A 15,567-nucleotide genomic window follows, 5' to 3' on the forward strand; every position below is an offset into this window, starting at 1 on the left:
ATTTTTAAGATGTTAAATATTAGTTACAACTTTCCATATAAAAACTATACAACGTAATGTGTTTTAAACCACTGGTAAGAACGAATAAAGATAAACAAGAGAGTAAAAGTATTGTATGTAATTTTAAAAAATCATACAAAGTCTTAACTTAATTTACTCTAAATTCTTTGGAGAAGAATCTAAAATAAAATATACAAACGAAAATATCAATATCACTTACATTTCTTAAAAAAAACTTACAGTTACGATTATAAGTTAAATGGATAGATTTTTAAAATCAATGAAAAAATAAAAATAAAATAATTATGGTAATTTATGCATCTTATCTGACTATTAATTTCATAATCTGATATGTTAAAATCATTTGAATAATAATAGTTTAGAAGATTAGAGCAACAAAATATGATTTGGAAAAATCCTAATAACTGTTGGATAATACAGCAGAAATTTAAAGAAGTAAGATAAGGATAATTTCTAAAAAAATAAGAAAAAGATAATAAAAGAAAAAATTAACATTACCTGTTATAGTTTATTTGTATTATCGGGTGTAAGAGTATTTATATATTAATTTAGAATAAATATAAAAATAAAAAATGTGGTAAATAGGTGTTAGTTTGTTACAGTATAATATTAAAAATGTTGTGTAAAGGTGGAGTCTGGTTATGATTTATTTATTTATTTGATTTTGAGAAAGTGAAGGGAGAAAGAAATTAGAAGGAGAGGAGGGTATCTATGATGTATCTCACCAAAAGCGCGAGCGAGGCGTTTCTGAAGTGATCTCCTAAAAAACCTACCCTTTCTTTTGACCACTCTCTTAAGCCTCACTCTTAGGACGAGCTTTTTCGTTTTTGTTACCACGCTTTCGCTCACTACTCTCTCTCTTCTCTCTTCTCTCTCTCTCTCTCTTCTCTCTTCTCTTTCTCTCTCTCTCTCTTCCCAAATCGCTCTTTCCCTTCTTCTATCCATCGGTCTCAGATACACACACCACTGCCAAGAACCATCCACCGAATAATAACAACACAAAGGGAAAAAGGAAAACATAAAGAAACCCTAATTGCACACTCTTCAGGTGCCACACTCTCTCACCCACTAACCTCACTTTTTTTTTTCATCTTGTTCCTCGTACGGCCTGCCTTTGATTGCGTGCGATGATGACGTGGATCTGCTTGTTTCGTTGCAGGGGAAATTGAGGAGGAAAATTTCTATCTTTTCCTCTCCTTTTGTGTTTTTGTAATTTTTTTTCAAGAAACTTTGATTTTGAGGACTTAAGGGTTGGGATTTATGTCCTTCAATCAATCAAAGTCCGAGAAGAGCGACTCTGTGTACCGAAAATCCGGGCGATCCGCCAGCTTCAATCAACAGCGAGGCTCCTCCGGCGGTGCGTACGGTAGGGGCGGAGGCGGCGGTGGCGGCGCCGGGCCTTCTCCGTCGCTCTCCTCAAACCGGAGGTGAGTTTGGTAGGGTTTGTAATTTTGTGGGTTTGATTTTATTTTTCTTTGTTTTTTGAACTTTTGTGTGTTTTCATGAATAAAAGGTGTTGGGATTGTGATTTTTATTTAACCTTTTTTTTGTATTTCGTGTTGGGTTGGGTTGTTTTCAGTGTGAGGTGGTGTTGATTGAAACTGGGGTTGTTGCGCGGTGACCTAGGGTTATATGATTTGCTTGCGTTTTCTCTTTAACCCTTATAAGTGGCGTGCTTTTGTTCTTTATTTTGTTTCTGTTCTGTTATTGATTTATTGTTGCCTGTGTTAGTTTTAACAAGAAGTCTAATAACAATGCACAAGGTGGCCAATCTAGGGTAAACCCTGCAGTGGTGAATTCGGCTGAGTCTAATAGTACTTATGCAGCCCGGACCGTACCAAACGGTTCCCACGTACAGCCGCAGATTCATGGTAAGTTTAATATAAATATGTCTTTTCAAAATTGTTTCTTCGCTTAATTTGTTTTTGAGTGCGGTATTATGTTGTTGAGGGGAATTATATGCACATTCCAATTTGTAATGTAAGCGGATTTTATGTATTTATTTGAGCTCTTGATATTGTTTTTATGGACACCATTCACTTGTTATGTTTTATTATAGGAGTATCTGATGCGCCAGTTTCGAATGCAACTGCCAAGCCATTTGAATCGTCAGCTGTGCAAAGGAGCACCAGAGCTGTTCCAAAAGCTCCTACCTCTCAACCTCTCTCTATGAGTTCTGATCCAGCAGCTCCTACAACTCCTGCTAAGGGTATGTCGCCCTTGTAAATTTTTTGATGCTGTCCATTAAGTACCGAAAATTAAAAGAAGATTTATTCTCAATTGTAGTTTGGGGTCATAGTAAAGTGACATGTTTGAAATAACTTTTTATCCATTACATCTGATTTGTGAGAGTGATCTGAATGTTGTTGCCCCAGCAGATGCATCTAAGGCATTTCCTTTCCAATTTGGATCCATCAGTCCTGGCTTTATGAATGGGATGGCTGTAAGTTTTATATCTAATAAATGCTTACTGTCCTCCTGGTGTAAACTTTTGTGCAGTATCAAAGCTCCTGTAGGCATAGGGGGTTAATCATGTTTTGCTATTACATGCAGATTCCTGCTCGCACAAGCTCAGCTCCTCCTAATATAGATGAGCAGAAGCGCGATCAGGTTTGCAGTTTATTCTCTGCTCACTTCCACCTCCTTGTTATATGTACAACAATATAGATGTAAATTTGCTGGCTAATACTTTAGAAGGAATGAGGGTGTAATTGATGGCACTGATGTCAACTCCTTCTGTCTTAGAAAGTTCATTAGGAATTCCTTTTTCAAAAATTAAAATCTGACAAGTGGGTGCACGCATCTATGTTTTAGTACTCAGTCTGCTCAAGTTGTCTTCTTCTCCTGTTTGCATACTAATTCAAGCATTTGTTTGGTGTATAATTTCATAACATGCAGGCTCGACATGATTCTTTTAGACCTGCATCCTCAGTGCCAACTCCTCCTGTTCCAAAGCAGCAGGCAGTGAAGAAGGAGGCAGGTGTTACTGACCAATCTAATACTGGGGAGACTCATACTGCGCCTAGGGCAAAAAAGGATACTCAAGTGTCACCGTTACCCCCAGCAAGCCAGGTGCAGAAGCCTTCTGTCATTCCTTTAACTGGAATTTCAATGCCAATGCCATACCACCAGTCACAGGCATCTGTACACTTTGGTGGTCCCAATCCACAGATTCAATCTCAAGGTATGTCATCAGCACCGCTTCAGATGCCATTGCCAATGCCTTTGCCAATTGGAAGTGCCACACAAGTGCAACAACCGGTTTTTGTTCCAAACCTTCAACCTCATCCCATCCATCCTCAGGGAATCATGCATCAGGGCCAAAGCATGGGTTTCACTCCTCAAATTGGCCCTCAGTTGTCCCATCAGTTAGGCAACATGGGTATTGGAATTAGCCCACAATATCCACCTCAGCAAGGAGGGAAGTTTGGTGGTCCTCGTAAAACTACTCCTGTCAAGATAACTCATCCTGAGACACATGAAGAGCTAAGACTTGATAAAAGAGCAGATGCATATTCAGATGGTGGGTCATCTGGTGTGAGGCCTCATTCTGGTATGGCTTCTCAATCTCAGCCTGCCCAGCAATTTGCAGCTTCTCATCCTATTAATTACTATTCATCGAGCTCATATAGTACCAATTCTCTCTTTTATCCAACTGCTAATAGCCAGATAACACCTAATTCCCAGCCACCCAGATTTAATTATGCTGTGAGCCATGGTCCGCAGAATGTTAGTTTTGTAAATTCATCATCTCATAGTTCCCTGCCTGTTAATAAAGCTGGCACTCCTATTACTGGAAATGCTGAACTACCCAATCCAGAGTTTTCCCGTGATGTGCATAATGCAATCTTATCTGCTCCATCAGGAGTAACCTCTGTGTCAATTAAGCCAAGTGGAGGATCTGGTGTTGCAGATTCGTTTGCCAATTCCAGTACCCAAAAGAGTGTGTCTCCTAGTTCTTCATCAACACCTGGTGATACTTTCTCTTCTGCACCACTAAAAGGGTCTGAAATAGCTGAAATATCTTCCCAGCAGTCTAAGTTATCCACTGATTCATCAATTTTGAGCTCATTTCCAAATCTATCTTCTGCAAGGCCTGCATCAGCTTCCTTGTTGCTTTCTACATCTGCTGCTAGTGAAGATTCTGTTTCAGTTATACCTAATAATGAAGGCATAAAGAAGGAATCTGTTAGTAGGTCAAATTCTTTGAAGGATAATCAGAAGAAAATACAGAAGAAAGGGCAATCACAGCATCTGGTACGTAAGTTAATATTTGTTAAAACATTTTTTTCCTCATTTGTTTTGATTTCCTTCAAGAGAGAACATTCCTTTACCTTTTTCTTTCTCACAAGGTTGCTGTGCAATCTCCTGGTGTGGTTAATGTGCCTTCCCAAACTGTTGATGGTGGTATCCCTGATGAAGTTTCTGAAACTGTGGGAACTAAAACAAACCATTCTGCAGTAATTCCCAGGGAAAATCTCTCAGCTGCAGCTTCAGACGTAGTATCAGCTACTAGTGGCAGCATGCCTTATGCTGTTGAAATGAAAACTAACGATTCTACACAAGTGTTAGCTCGTGCTTCAGCAGAAGGACATTTTATACGGGTGGATGATTTTAACAATCTTAAGAGTGCTGAGATAGAGGAACTGTTACAACAGGATAAACTATTGCAGCCAAATATTATGGAAGTGGTGGATAAAACAGAAAAGTTGTCTCTTGAAGGATGTAAACAAGATGTCAGTGTTGGTGGAACAGAATTAAAACAAACTAAGCAGGGTGATGTAAAGCTAAACACTGAGGATGTAGCCTTGAGGTCTGTGCAGCCCGGGCAGGATGGATCTACAAGTTCTAGTGCAGGATGTGAGGGGATGGCTGATGATACTGCTTTGGATGCAAAAGATGTTTCCTTGATCAGAAATGACGGTGTAATTAGTAATGAAGCTGTTTCTACAAATTCTGGCACATCTGATCAGCAGTCTGCTGATATTATAGAAACATCTTCAAAACATTTGAAGGATGGTTCGGACAGTACTGGCAGTGGTGCAGTGTCTCTTCCAGCATTAGGTACCAAGGACAAACTGGTTTCAGAGCCTAGTAAGGTGAAACCTACATCAAAGGGTAAGAAGAAAAGAAAAGAGATTCTTCTGAAGGCCGATGCTGCTGGGTCATCTGATCTTTATAATGCATACACGGGACCTGAGGAGAAGAAAGAATCTGTGATAAGTGCAGAAAAAACAGAAAGTGATTCTGCTTCTGGAAATTTAGAGCAGTTGCCTACTGATGCTGCACTGTCAGATGCTGTAGCAAACAAGCAATCTAAGCAGAGTAAAGCTGAACTTGAAGATTGGGAGGAAGCTGCTGACATGTCTACGCCAAAACTAGAAGTTTCAGATGAAACTGAACAGAGGGAAGGAAGTGCAGTTACCGGCAAAAAGTACTCCAGAGATTTCCTTTTGAAATTTTCAGAGCAATGCTCTGATCTTCCTGAAGGGTTTGAAATCACAGCAGACATAGCTGAGGTTTTGATTAATCCTAATTTTAGTTCTCATGTAATTGAACGTGATTCACCTTCTACTGGAAGAATTATTGATAGGTCAGGCAGCATGTCTCGTCGTGGTAGTGGTATTATTGAGGACGACAAATGGAATAAAGTTTCCAATGCATATCATTCTGGTATGCGTTTGGATGGTGTTGGTGGTAATGCAGGATTTCGTCCTGGCCAAGGAGGTAATTTTGGTGTTTTAAGGAATCCACGAACACAGACACCTGTGCAATATGCTGGAGGAATTCTTTCTGGTCCAATGCAATCCATGGTAAATCAGGGAGGAATGCAAAGAAATAGCCCTGATGGAGAAAGGTGGCAGCGTGCTACAAACTTCCAGCATAGGGGTTTAATTCCATCTCCTCAAACTCCTTTACAGATGATGCACAAAGCTGAGAGGAAGTATGAGGTGGGTAAAGTGACCGATGAGGAAGAGGCGAAGCAGAGGCAGTTGAAGGGCATATTAAACAAATTAACTCCTCAGAATTTTGAGAAGCTTTTTGATCAGGTTAGAGCAGTTAATATTGACAATGTAGTTACTCTCAATGGTGTCATCTCACAAATCTTTGAGAAGGCCTTGATGGAGCCTACCTTCTGTGAAATGTATGCCAATTTCTGTTTTCATCTGGCTGCTGCATTGCCTGATCTCAGTCAAGACAATGAAAAGATAACTTTTAAGAGATTATTATTAAACAAGTGCCAGGAAGAATTTGAAAGGGGTGAAAGAGAGCAAGAAGAAGCTAATAAGGCTGATGAAGGTGAGGTCAAGCTGTCTAAAGAGGAAAGAGAAGACAAACGAACCAAGGCAAGGAGACGGATGTTGGGAAATATCAGATTGATTGGAGAACTATATAAGAAGAAAATGTTGACAGAGAGGATTATGCATGAATGCATCAAGAAGTTATTGGGTCAGTATCAGGATCCAGATGAAGAAGATATTGAAGCTTTGTGCAAGCTGATGAGTACTATTGGGGAGATGATTGATCATCCCAAAGCCAAAGAACATATGGATGCATATTTTGAAATGATGAGATCATTGTCAAACAACATGAATTTATCTTCTAGGGTGAGGTTCATGCTGAAGGATGTAATTGATTTGAGAAGGAATAAATGGCAACAAAGAAGAAAAGTTGAAGGTCCAAAGAAGATTGAGGAGGTGCACAGAGATGCTTCACAAGAGAGGATGGCCCAAGCTGGTAGATTGGGTCGTGGTCCAGGCAACAATCCATCTAGAAGGATGCCTATGGATTTTGGTCCAAGAGGGTCATCTATGTTATCTCCTAATGCTCAGATGGGTGGAGTGCGTGGATTGCCTAATCAAGTTCGTGGATATGGTTCCCAGGATGCTCGTAGTGAGGAAAGGCAAACTTACGAGACTAGGACATTGTCAGTTCCCTTACCTCAAAGACCTTTAGGTGATGAATCAATAACCTTGGGACCAATGGGTGGTCTTGCCAGAGGAATGTCCATTAGAGGTCCACCTGCAGTTTCAAGTTCAACTGGTCTTAATGGTTATAATAATTTGTCTGAGCGCACTTCATACAGCTCTAGGGATGATCCTGCATCAAGATATGCTCCAGATAGATTTTCTGGTTCTACTTATGATCAATCTAGTGTTCAAGACCATAATGTGAATTATGCGAACAGGGACTTTAGAAATGCAAATAAGATTATTGAAAAACCTGTTGTAACTTCACCACCTGCCAGAACACAAGGGACAGCAGTCTCCCAAAATATTACCCAAGATCGGTTACAGGACATGTCCATGTTAGCAATCAGAGAATACTACAGGTACTGTTTTCTCTTTATGGTGTCTTTAATCCATTTGTTTCAGCCTGTTAGGCCAATTGTGCTTTTTCTTTGAGAAACACAAGTTACAATTTAGTATTTATTAGTTTTTAATTATAACCCCCATATAAGAAATTTGGTTGGTTCTCACTTAAAAGCACCCTGTTTCACTTTTAAGACAGAATATTCCCCTTGGGTGAAGGATTTTATTTGTTTGGTTAGTATTGTGTCTTGTATTGTTTTGTGTCAGTAAATGTATTGCTTTCAAAGGATACTGAAAAACTGTATTGTGATATTGATATTATTTGTACATTTTTGAACAATGTTATTTATGGCAAGTTCACTGTACAGGCTACTGTGGGTTCTAGCATTAGTAATTGTGAAGATAAAATGTTTATGCATTTGATGTATACATCAATTTTTAATAATGACTTTATGTTCTATTTTTTTCTCATTTTTTGACCTGATTATTTTTTTAATTCTATAATTTGATAGAATAATGCCATGTGAAGATCTTAACATCCTTTACTTTTGTATGCACGTGGTGGTGCAAAGTGATGACCAAACAATGGGGTTTAGTTTTCACTCCTAAATTATGGCTTTTTTTTTAGTTTTTTGAACCCTGACTTTTACAGTTGTGATTGTAATTTTTTATGGTTGTGGACTTGCAGTATGTTAAATGGATTCTGTTTGCCGTATTAGGAAAATGTTCTGACTATTTGATTTGATCACTGTTTGGTCTATAATTATGGCAAGTTCACTGTACAGGCTACTGTGGGTTCTAGCATTAGTAATTGTGAAGAAAAAATGTTTATGCATTTGATGTATACATCAATTTTTAATAGTTGACTTTATGTTCTATTTTTTTCTCATATTTTGACCTGGTTATTTTTTTAATTCTATAATTTCATAGAATAATGCCATGTGAAGATCTTAACTTCCTTTCTTTACTTTTGTATGCACGTGGTGGTGCAAAGTGATGACCAAACAATGGGGTTTAGTTTTCACTTTAAATTATGTTTTTTTGTTTTAGTTTTTTGAACCCTGATTGTAATTTTTTATGGTTGTGGACTTGCAGTATGTTAAATGGATTCTGTTTGCCGTATTAGCAAAATGTTCTGACTATTTGATTTCATCACTGTTTGGTCTATAATTATTTTTTCCAACTGTGTAATTTATAAAAAAAAGGGCATGTGAAGATCTTAACATCCCTTCATCACTTTATTCACATGGGGCAAAGTGATGACCATACCATGGGGTTGAATTTTGTTTCTCCCTGCTTTTATTTGATTGTATCACTGTTTGGTCTATAATTACTTTTTCCAACTGTGTAATTTATAAAAAAATGGCATGTGAAGATCTTAACATCCCTTCATCACTTTATCCACATCGGGCAAAGTGATGACCATACAATAGGGGGTTTAATTTTGTTTCTCCCTGCTTTTATTTCTATTCCTGTGCGGATTCAAACTGTATTTGTTGCTACTGCTACTATCACTTTAAAATTCTTTTTTGCTGCAACATCAGGTTAATGTTGAAACTGTTTCAAGATATAGATTCACCCGTTAAGCTTGTGATCGTAGTAATTAGAAACTTATGATTCACAATTCTAATCCTCGTGAGATGTTGTATCAAATGACTTCTGCATAGTAAGTTACATGAATGGATTTGTGCAATTTATATCCCTGACACAAATCACACCATTTAATCATTGTCATTTTTTTTCCTTGTGAAAAAAATGGAAAAGTTAGATAAAGTTTAAATTCTTAAACTAAAAGATATTTAAGCAACATTTAAGTTATTCTAATTGATTATTCCACTTAACTCATTCAATGCACGTACTATATTATGCTATTTCGTTGTTTTGTTCCATGTGTAAAAAATAACGTCTTAACTAACTCAGATGTAACTAATTAGTATGTTTTTATAAGACTTGTGGTTTAGCTGTTGTATTTATTTCTAGGACATTTAACACCACAATATATATCATCTATATGATATGATATATTGGAAGTAATTTTTCATTGTCGTTTGAATTTTACGTTTCAATACAAATTATATTTCATGATTAAAAATTAGCTTAATGATTAACTATTGAATCTTCATTTAAATAAGCTTTTTTAAGCATTTTGTCAAGGGATCTTGATTTCTAATATTTGTAGTGTTATAGTGAAGATATATTTTCTAGTTATTTTGTCTTGCTTCGTATTCTTCTAACTGTTTGGTTATTCAATCCAGTGCCAGAGATTTGAGTGAAGTTGTTCTATGTATCAAAGATCTGAACTCTCCAAGCTTTCATGCTTCCATGGTTTCTCTCTGGGTCACAGACTCCTTTGAGAGGAAGGACACAGAGAGAGATCTTTTGGCCCAGCTGCTTGTCAAGCTTGTGAAATCTCAGGATGGACCCTTGGGTCAAGCCCAGCTCATCAAAGGGTGAGATGTTTTTGATAGTATGATGACTAATTGTAAGAATCTATCGTTCTGTAAATAAAATGAATTGTTACTCATTAACATTTTGTGTTGGCTAGGTTTGAATCTGTTCTTAGTACTTTGGAAGATGCGGTTAATGATGCCCCCAAAGCAGCAGAGTTTCTTGGCCGTGTTTTTGCCAAAGCTATAACAGAGCATGTAGTCTCTTTGAACGAGATTGGACAGTTAATACATGAGGGTGGAGAGGAACCGGGAAGCCTATTAAAAGTTGGGCTTGCAGCTGATGTTCTCGGAAGCACCTTGGAGGTAATAAAAATGGAGGAGGGAGATGCTGTTTTGAGTGAGATCTGTGCGAGCTCCAACTTGCGGTTGGAGACCTTCCGGCCGCCGGAACCTCGCACATCAAGGAAGTTAGAGAAATTTATTTAGGGGATAGAGGAAAATATTTATTTATGTCTAGTGCTAATAGGATACTCAAATTTTCAGAAATGGTTCTCCATGGAGGTGGGTGGGGAGATTTTATGTTCGGATTTCTGTCTAAATATTATTTTTCTGCCATATCTTCACTGCAATTATAAAATGCTTCAGTTAAGCGTCTGGAAATTTTAGTCATGAGTTGAGGGGTTTGGTTTAGTCTTGTATCACTCAACTGTCCATGAAAATATACTGCCATATTGATCTGCATCACGTGCATCTGTATAGGTAGACTCCTAGTTTAGTAAAACTGTGATGTAAATGGGACATCTGATAAAGTATAACGCCACATGCTTAATTGCTTTCAAATATTAACTCGCCATTTTTCCTATTCTAGTTTCGGTATTGCTCTGTTAACCAAGTTGAAAATTACAAACATAGGATTCGAGACTTTTAGAGCATGCCGAAAGATTTTGCATTCAAATTTAATGGTGTAATGTAAGTCATGCGTGTTATTTTGAAACTAATGTTTACTTAAATTCACCAAACTTTTATGAATCTGTTGTAGTTGCAGTTTGCACATGCATTTTCTCGTATTATTTTTATTTAGGCAAAATCTTCCGTAACATTTATGTATGTTTTGTTATAAGTTATTTTGACTCTAGCATTTTCAAGTGAAATTTAAATTTTAAATTTTTTATTACATATTATCTTCCGTCTCTCAGCCACTTGAAATGCTTTTTCCTAATTTCGTCTATTTTTCTATTAAATAATTCTTAGATATTTAATTTATTAAATTTTATTTATTGTGAGATTTTAATTTTAATTTTTTAAAATTGTTTATTTTAGAAAATGTTAATTGTTTTTAATTTCATTTACATGAAATAGAAGAAAGTTTCTGAATTAATAAACAGTATAAGATTTGTGTAGAAAAATTTCTCCATAAACAAAATTAGAATAGATTTTCTTTAGTTAAAATTAATTTATGCAAATGCTAGTAAAAATTTCTCTAAATTCAGATTTTGAGCTTGTGTATAAGAGAATTTTAGTTAATTAAGAATTTTTTTTTTTGTTTTTATGGAGAAATTTGTCAAAATAATTTAATAATGAAATAATTGTATATAAATGTTAAAAAAGTAGAATAGGATTATTAAACCTTTTCATTTTTTTTAAAGCGAAATAAGATTAATAAACCTTGTACTAAAAAAATTAGATATTATATTATTATTTTCCATAAAAAATATTTATTTTACTAAAAGTTAGATTATTATTATTATAAATCCAAACTCATTTGTTATTATTTTATATCTTGTATTATTTTATCATCTAATATTTATATTTATATGTAATAAACTATTACTATCATAAAATTATTAAATAAAAATTAATTTTAAATACATAAAATAATTAATTACTATATTAATTAAATTAAATATTTTATAAATAAAAAATTATTAATATTTAAAGTAATTTTTATTATTAATACAAAATTATAAACTAGTGTTTAAATTAATATCTAATTGTTACCAATATTTTAAAAACTACTAATTTAAAAATTAATTTAAATTTTTTATTAATAATAAAAATCATTTTAAATATTAATAATATTTTAATTTATAAAAAATAATTTAATTTATAAAAAATAATTTAATTTAATAAATATAATAATTAATTATTTTTTATTTTAAAAGTAATTTCTACTTAATAATTTTTGAATACATTTTATTTCATATACTTGATCATTCACTCTTATTATTCCATATGGAACAAGGGGAAACCTATATTTACATTTCCTAGAAGTTTCACTAGGGGTCATACTTTGTTTGGTTTGCCTTATAACAACAAGACTGTTTCTTCCTGCACCTCCATATCTTCTTCTGGCACCTCCATACCCAACATGAAAATACAATTTTATCCTTCTTGTGCCACCCCCATAGAATAGCTTCTGGATTATGTAATCCGGAAACGCATTTGAAAAAAGACTTCCGGATTACATAATCCAGAAGTTAAAAAAGACTTCCAGATTATGTAATCCGGAAAGTAATCATGCATATGAAAAAAGACTTCCGGATTATATAATCCGGAAGCTAATTACAAATTTGAAAAATGACTTCCGGATTATGTAATCCGGAATATTACAGAGGGGCATTTTTGGAATTATGAAAATATATGGAGGTGAGAGAAGAAGGTATGGAATTATGAAAATATCCGGAAACGCATTTGAAAAAAGACTTCCGGATTACATAATCCAGAAGTTAAAAAAGACTTCCAGATTATGTAATCCAGAAAGTAATCATGCATATGAAAAAAGACTTCCGGATTATATAATCCGGAAGCTAATTACAAATTTGAAAAATGACTTCCAGATTATGTAATCCGGAATATTACAGAGGGGCATTTTTGGAATTATGAAAATATATGGAGGTGAGAGAAGAAGGTATGGAGTGCAGGAAGAAGCAGCCTAACAACAAAGGTTGAAGGAGGATTTACAAAAAAAATAAAAATTCCTCCAAGCAGACAAGGTCTGACTCAAAGACGACTCACTATCTAAGGGAATATGGTTGTGAGGAGATGAAGGGGAAGAGGCCATGAGAACGCACCTAACACGCAAAACCAAAAATCTTGCGCAAGAACAAACCCTTTGTCAGAAAGATGGCCACGAGAGGAATGCAACGAAGGAGAAGCGCCAACGACGAGAGAAAAAGTGGAAACCGTAAGAGTGCCAAAAATGTACCCAAAAGATGTCAACAGATGATTCCGGAAGAAATAATTAGGGAAAATTAAAGTGACGTGACAATAATTGTTATAACAGAAGAATTTTTTAATACATATTCGTTATTATTTCAAAAAATAAGTAATTTAGATGGGAATAGTCTACTCGACATGTTAAAGAGAACCACCTCTCCCGATATTACCATGCTCATCGAGGCACGAATCCGGAAACTCAATAGCCTGTTAATCCTTTGGTTTCTCATCACCGGATCTCAGCTTTCGAACTAGGAGACTTGTGACCTACCTGTCACAAGATCGAGAATGTCAAAGAGCTTAGGTGATTGTATACATCTCCAAACGAGTCTTCATTGTCATCAATGACAATTATAAATAAAATGACCTATTCAACGAGTCTTTACTAATGAAGTGACTATTTATGAAGCCATAAATGACAATCATACGACCAATCCAAGGGCCGCCACCTAAGAGATCTATAAATACCTACTCTTTAGGAAGTACATTCATTCTATTATATACTCTTAACTCTGATACTCTTAAGCACTTATCATCATCTTTGTGTTCCTACTGACTTAAGCATGAAAGTGTCTTTTTCAAGTGGACCTCCCCTTTTTGTAGGAGATCGACTGAAAACTTATTCCAGAAGGAATATTCAGTCCTCGTATACCCTCCGAGTTCACTTCCGGTAGGAACACCATCTTCATGAAGATAATAAGGTATGTTTTATCATATCAAGATATTAAGATTGTGAAAATTAAAATGCATTTAAGGTTTAAGGTTAAATGTTTAGTTTCTCTCTTTATGGAATTTCAAGACATGAGAAATACTTCAAACATTTTTCAATAATAACTAGTTTTATCAATTCATCATAAATACATTTAGTTAGATATGTGTTTTGTTACCGTACTATACTGTGAAATTAAGCTTTAGACCTGGTACTTGTAGTAAGGAAACTATTGAAATATATCCTTATCAATTATTTTTTTTAACTTTAACAAATGAATTTTCAGGTGGACTATATTATAATATTATAATATTCACGTCAGCAATGAGTCAATATGAAATATTTTAACATCACTGAAAATCCATCTGCCACATAAAAAAATGGTAAGGACTCATTCCAATAGTTTCGTTACTGCAAATATCCAAGAGGTCTAAAATTTGGACTAAGGACGAAAATCAATTGGATGTTTTTTTCCTGCATTCCCGTCAAAGTTCTTATTGCATCCTAGGTAAAGTGACCAAAATGCTCAATCTAATTCGGCCTCATTCCGAAAAACTCTTTTAGGAATACACTCTGGAAAAGTTATTATGGAAACACATTCTAGAATGTACATGTTCTAAAAATCTTATTCCATAAAACGTTTTCCAATATACAATTATAAATTCAAGAAAGGAGTGTTCAGAAAGATTTTGGAAATGCTAATCTGAAAGTCATTTAAAAAAAAAATTAAAATGGTCCTTTTAGATATTGATGGAGTGCATAGAGAAACACTCAAACCAACCAATTTCATGTAAGTACAAGACAAAAAATATATTTACCCATAAACTAAAAGTTTCAAAAGAAAAAACAAAAGTAATGCACTGTTGTTAATAAATATTCCAGACTCTCCCTTCTTAATATGTAATACCTTACATCTTGAGTATACATGAGAGAAAATAAATTATTGCTTTAAATCATATTCATTTTTAAGACATTAGATCTAGTCTAAGTGAGCTTCAAACTTTTCTTTGCTTCGGTGAGTAACTTTAAAGAGACTTCACTAAAATGAACACTTTGAGTTATTGTTTAAGAAAACAATTGAAAAAATACCTGGAAAAGCTAGTAGGACTTAGAAAACAATAGTGGCAACCCTATGGCTGCTTCTTCCTGCACCTCCATACCTTCTTGTGCCACCCCCATAAATTTTTCTTATTCCAAAAATACCCTTTTCAATATTCCGGATTACATAATCTGGAAGTCTTTTTCTAGATTCAGAATTAGCTTCCGGATTATGTAATCCGGAAGTCTTTTGTGATTAGCTTCCGGATTATGTAATTTGGAAGTCTTTTTTTCAGATGTGTTATTAGCTTCCGGAGTACATAATCCGGAAGTCTTTTCTAAATATGAAATTGACTTCCGGATTATGTAATCTGGAATTTATCCAGATTACATAATCCATAGACTTATTATTTCAAATCCAAGGGGTGAAAAAAAAGGATAAAATGGTATTTTCATATTTAGTATGGGGTGGCACAAGAAGGTATGGAGGTGTAGGAAGAAAGAGTCCAACCTATTGTGTCAGCGGAAGTGGTTCATGAAGAGCTTAATACAATTGTAACAACCCAGTTTTAGAAGTATAACTACATCTATATACGTGTATAGAGGTTTATTTGAATTAATATAGCAATGTATTAAATTTTTGCATGTTGTCTTCGCAATTCCTCTTTATTAGTAAATTAAATATTTGAAAAGATTAAACTAAAATTTAATAAAAAATTAATTTAAATATGAACCGTATGATATTTATTAAGACACGTGAGACCCAAGTATGGGCATGGCCTTTCGGAAACTATTTTTGCTTTTTTTTTCTCTCTCTCTTTCTTTTCTCCAACAACTCTTGTCCTTCCAAGAGCTTTGCCATTTTCTTTGTTCTTTCTCT

General features: G+C 34.9%; 1 protein-coding gene across 4 annotated transcripts; it reads left to right on the forward strand.

Annotated features, from left to right (window-relative positions):
- The first annotated feature begins 662 nt into the window (after positions 1–662).
- On the forward strand, positions 663–10,384 carry LOC137825993 (eukaryotic translation initiation factor 4G-like). 4 transcript variants are annotated; one of them, XM_068631823.1, is made up of 10 exons: positions 663–1,069; positions 1,181–1,448; positions 1,753–1,892; positions 2,081–2,230; positions 2,397–2,464; positions 2,575–2,631; positions 2,920–4,278; positions 4,374–7,354; positions 9,590–9,784; positions 9,880–10,384. In XM_068631823.1, exons 2-10 carry the CDS (start codon positions 1,282–1,284, stop codon positions 10,208–10,210), a joined length of 5,448 nt encoding a protein of 1,815 aa, XP_068487924.1. In that variant the 5' UTR covers positions 663–1,069; positions 1,181–1,281; the 3' UTR covers positions 10,211–10,384. The 4 variants fall into 4 exon arrangements, with proteins under 4 accessions (XP_068487924.1, XP_068487925.1, XP_068487927.1 ...); XM_068631824.1 differs by having other exon boundaries at positions 2,400–2,464; XM_068631826.1 differs by having other exon boundaries at positions 740–1,069; positions 1,785–1,892; positions 2,400–2,464.
- Positions 10,385–15,567: the final 5,183 nt, after the last annotated feature.

The sequence above is a fragment of the Phaseolus vulgaris genome, chromosome 8 (genome assembly GCF_000499845.2).
Source record: "Phaseolus vulgaris cultivar G19833 chromosome 8, P. vulgaris v2.0, whole genome shotgun sequence".
Taxonomy (NCBI): domain Eukaryota; kingdom Viridiplantae; phylum Streptophyta; class Magnoliopsida; order Fabales; family Fabaceae; genus Phaseolus; species Phaseolus vulgaris.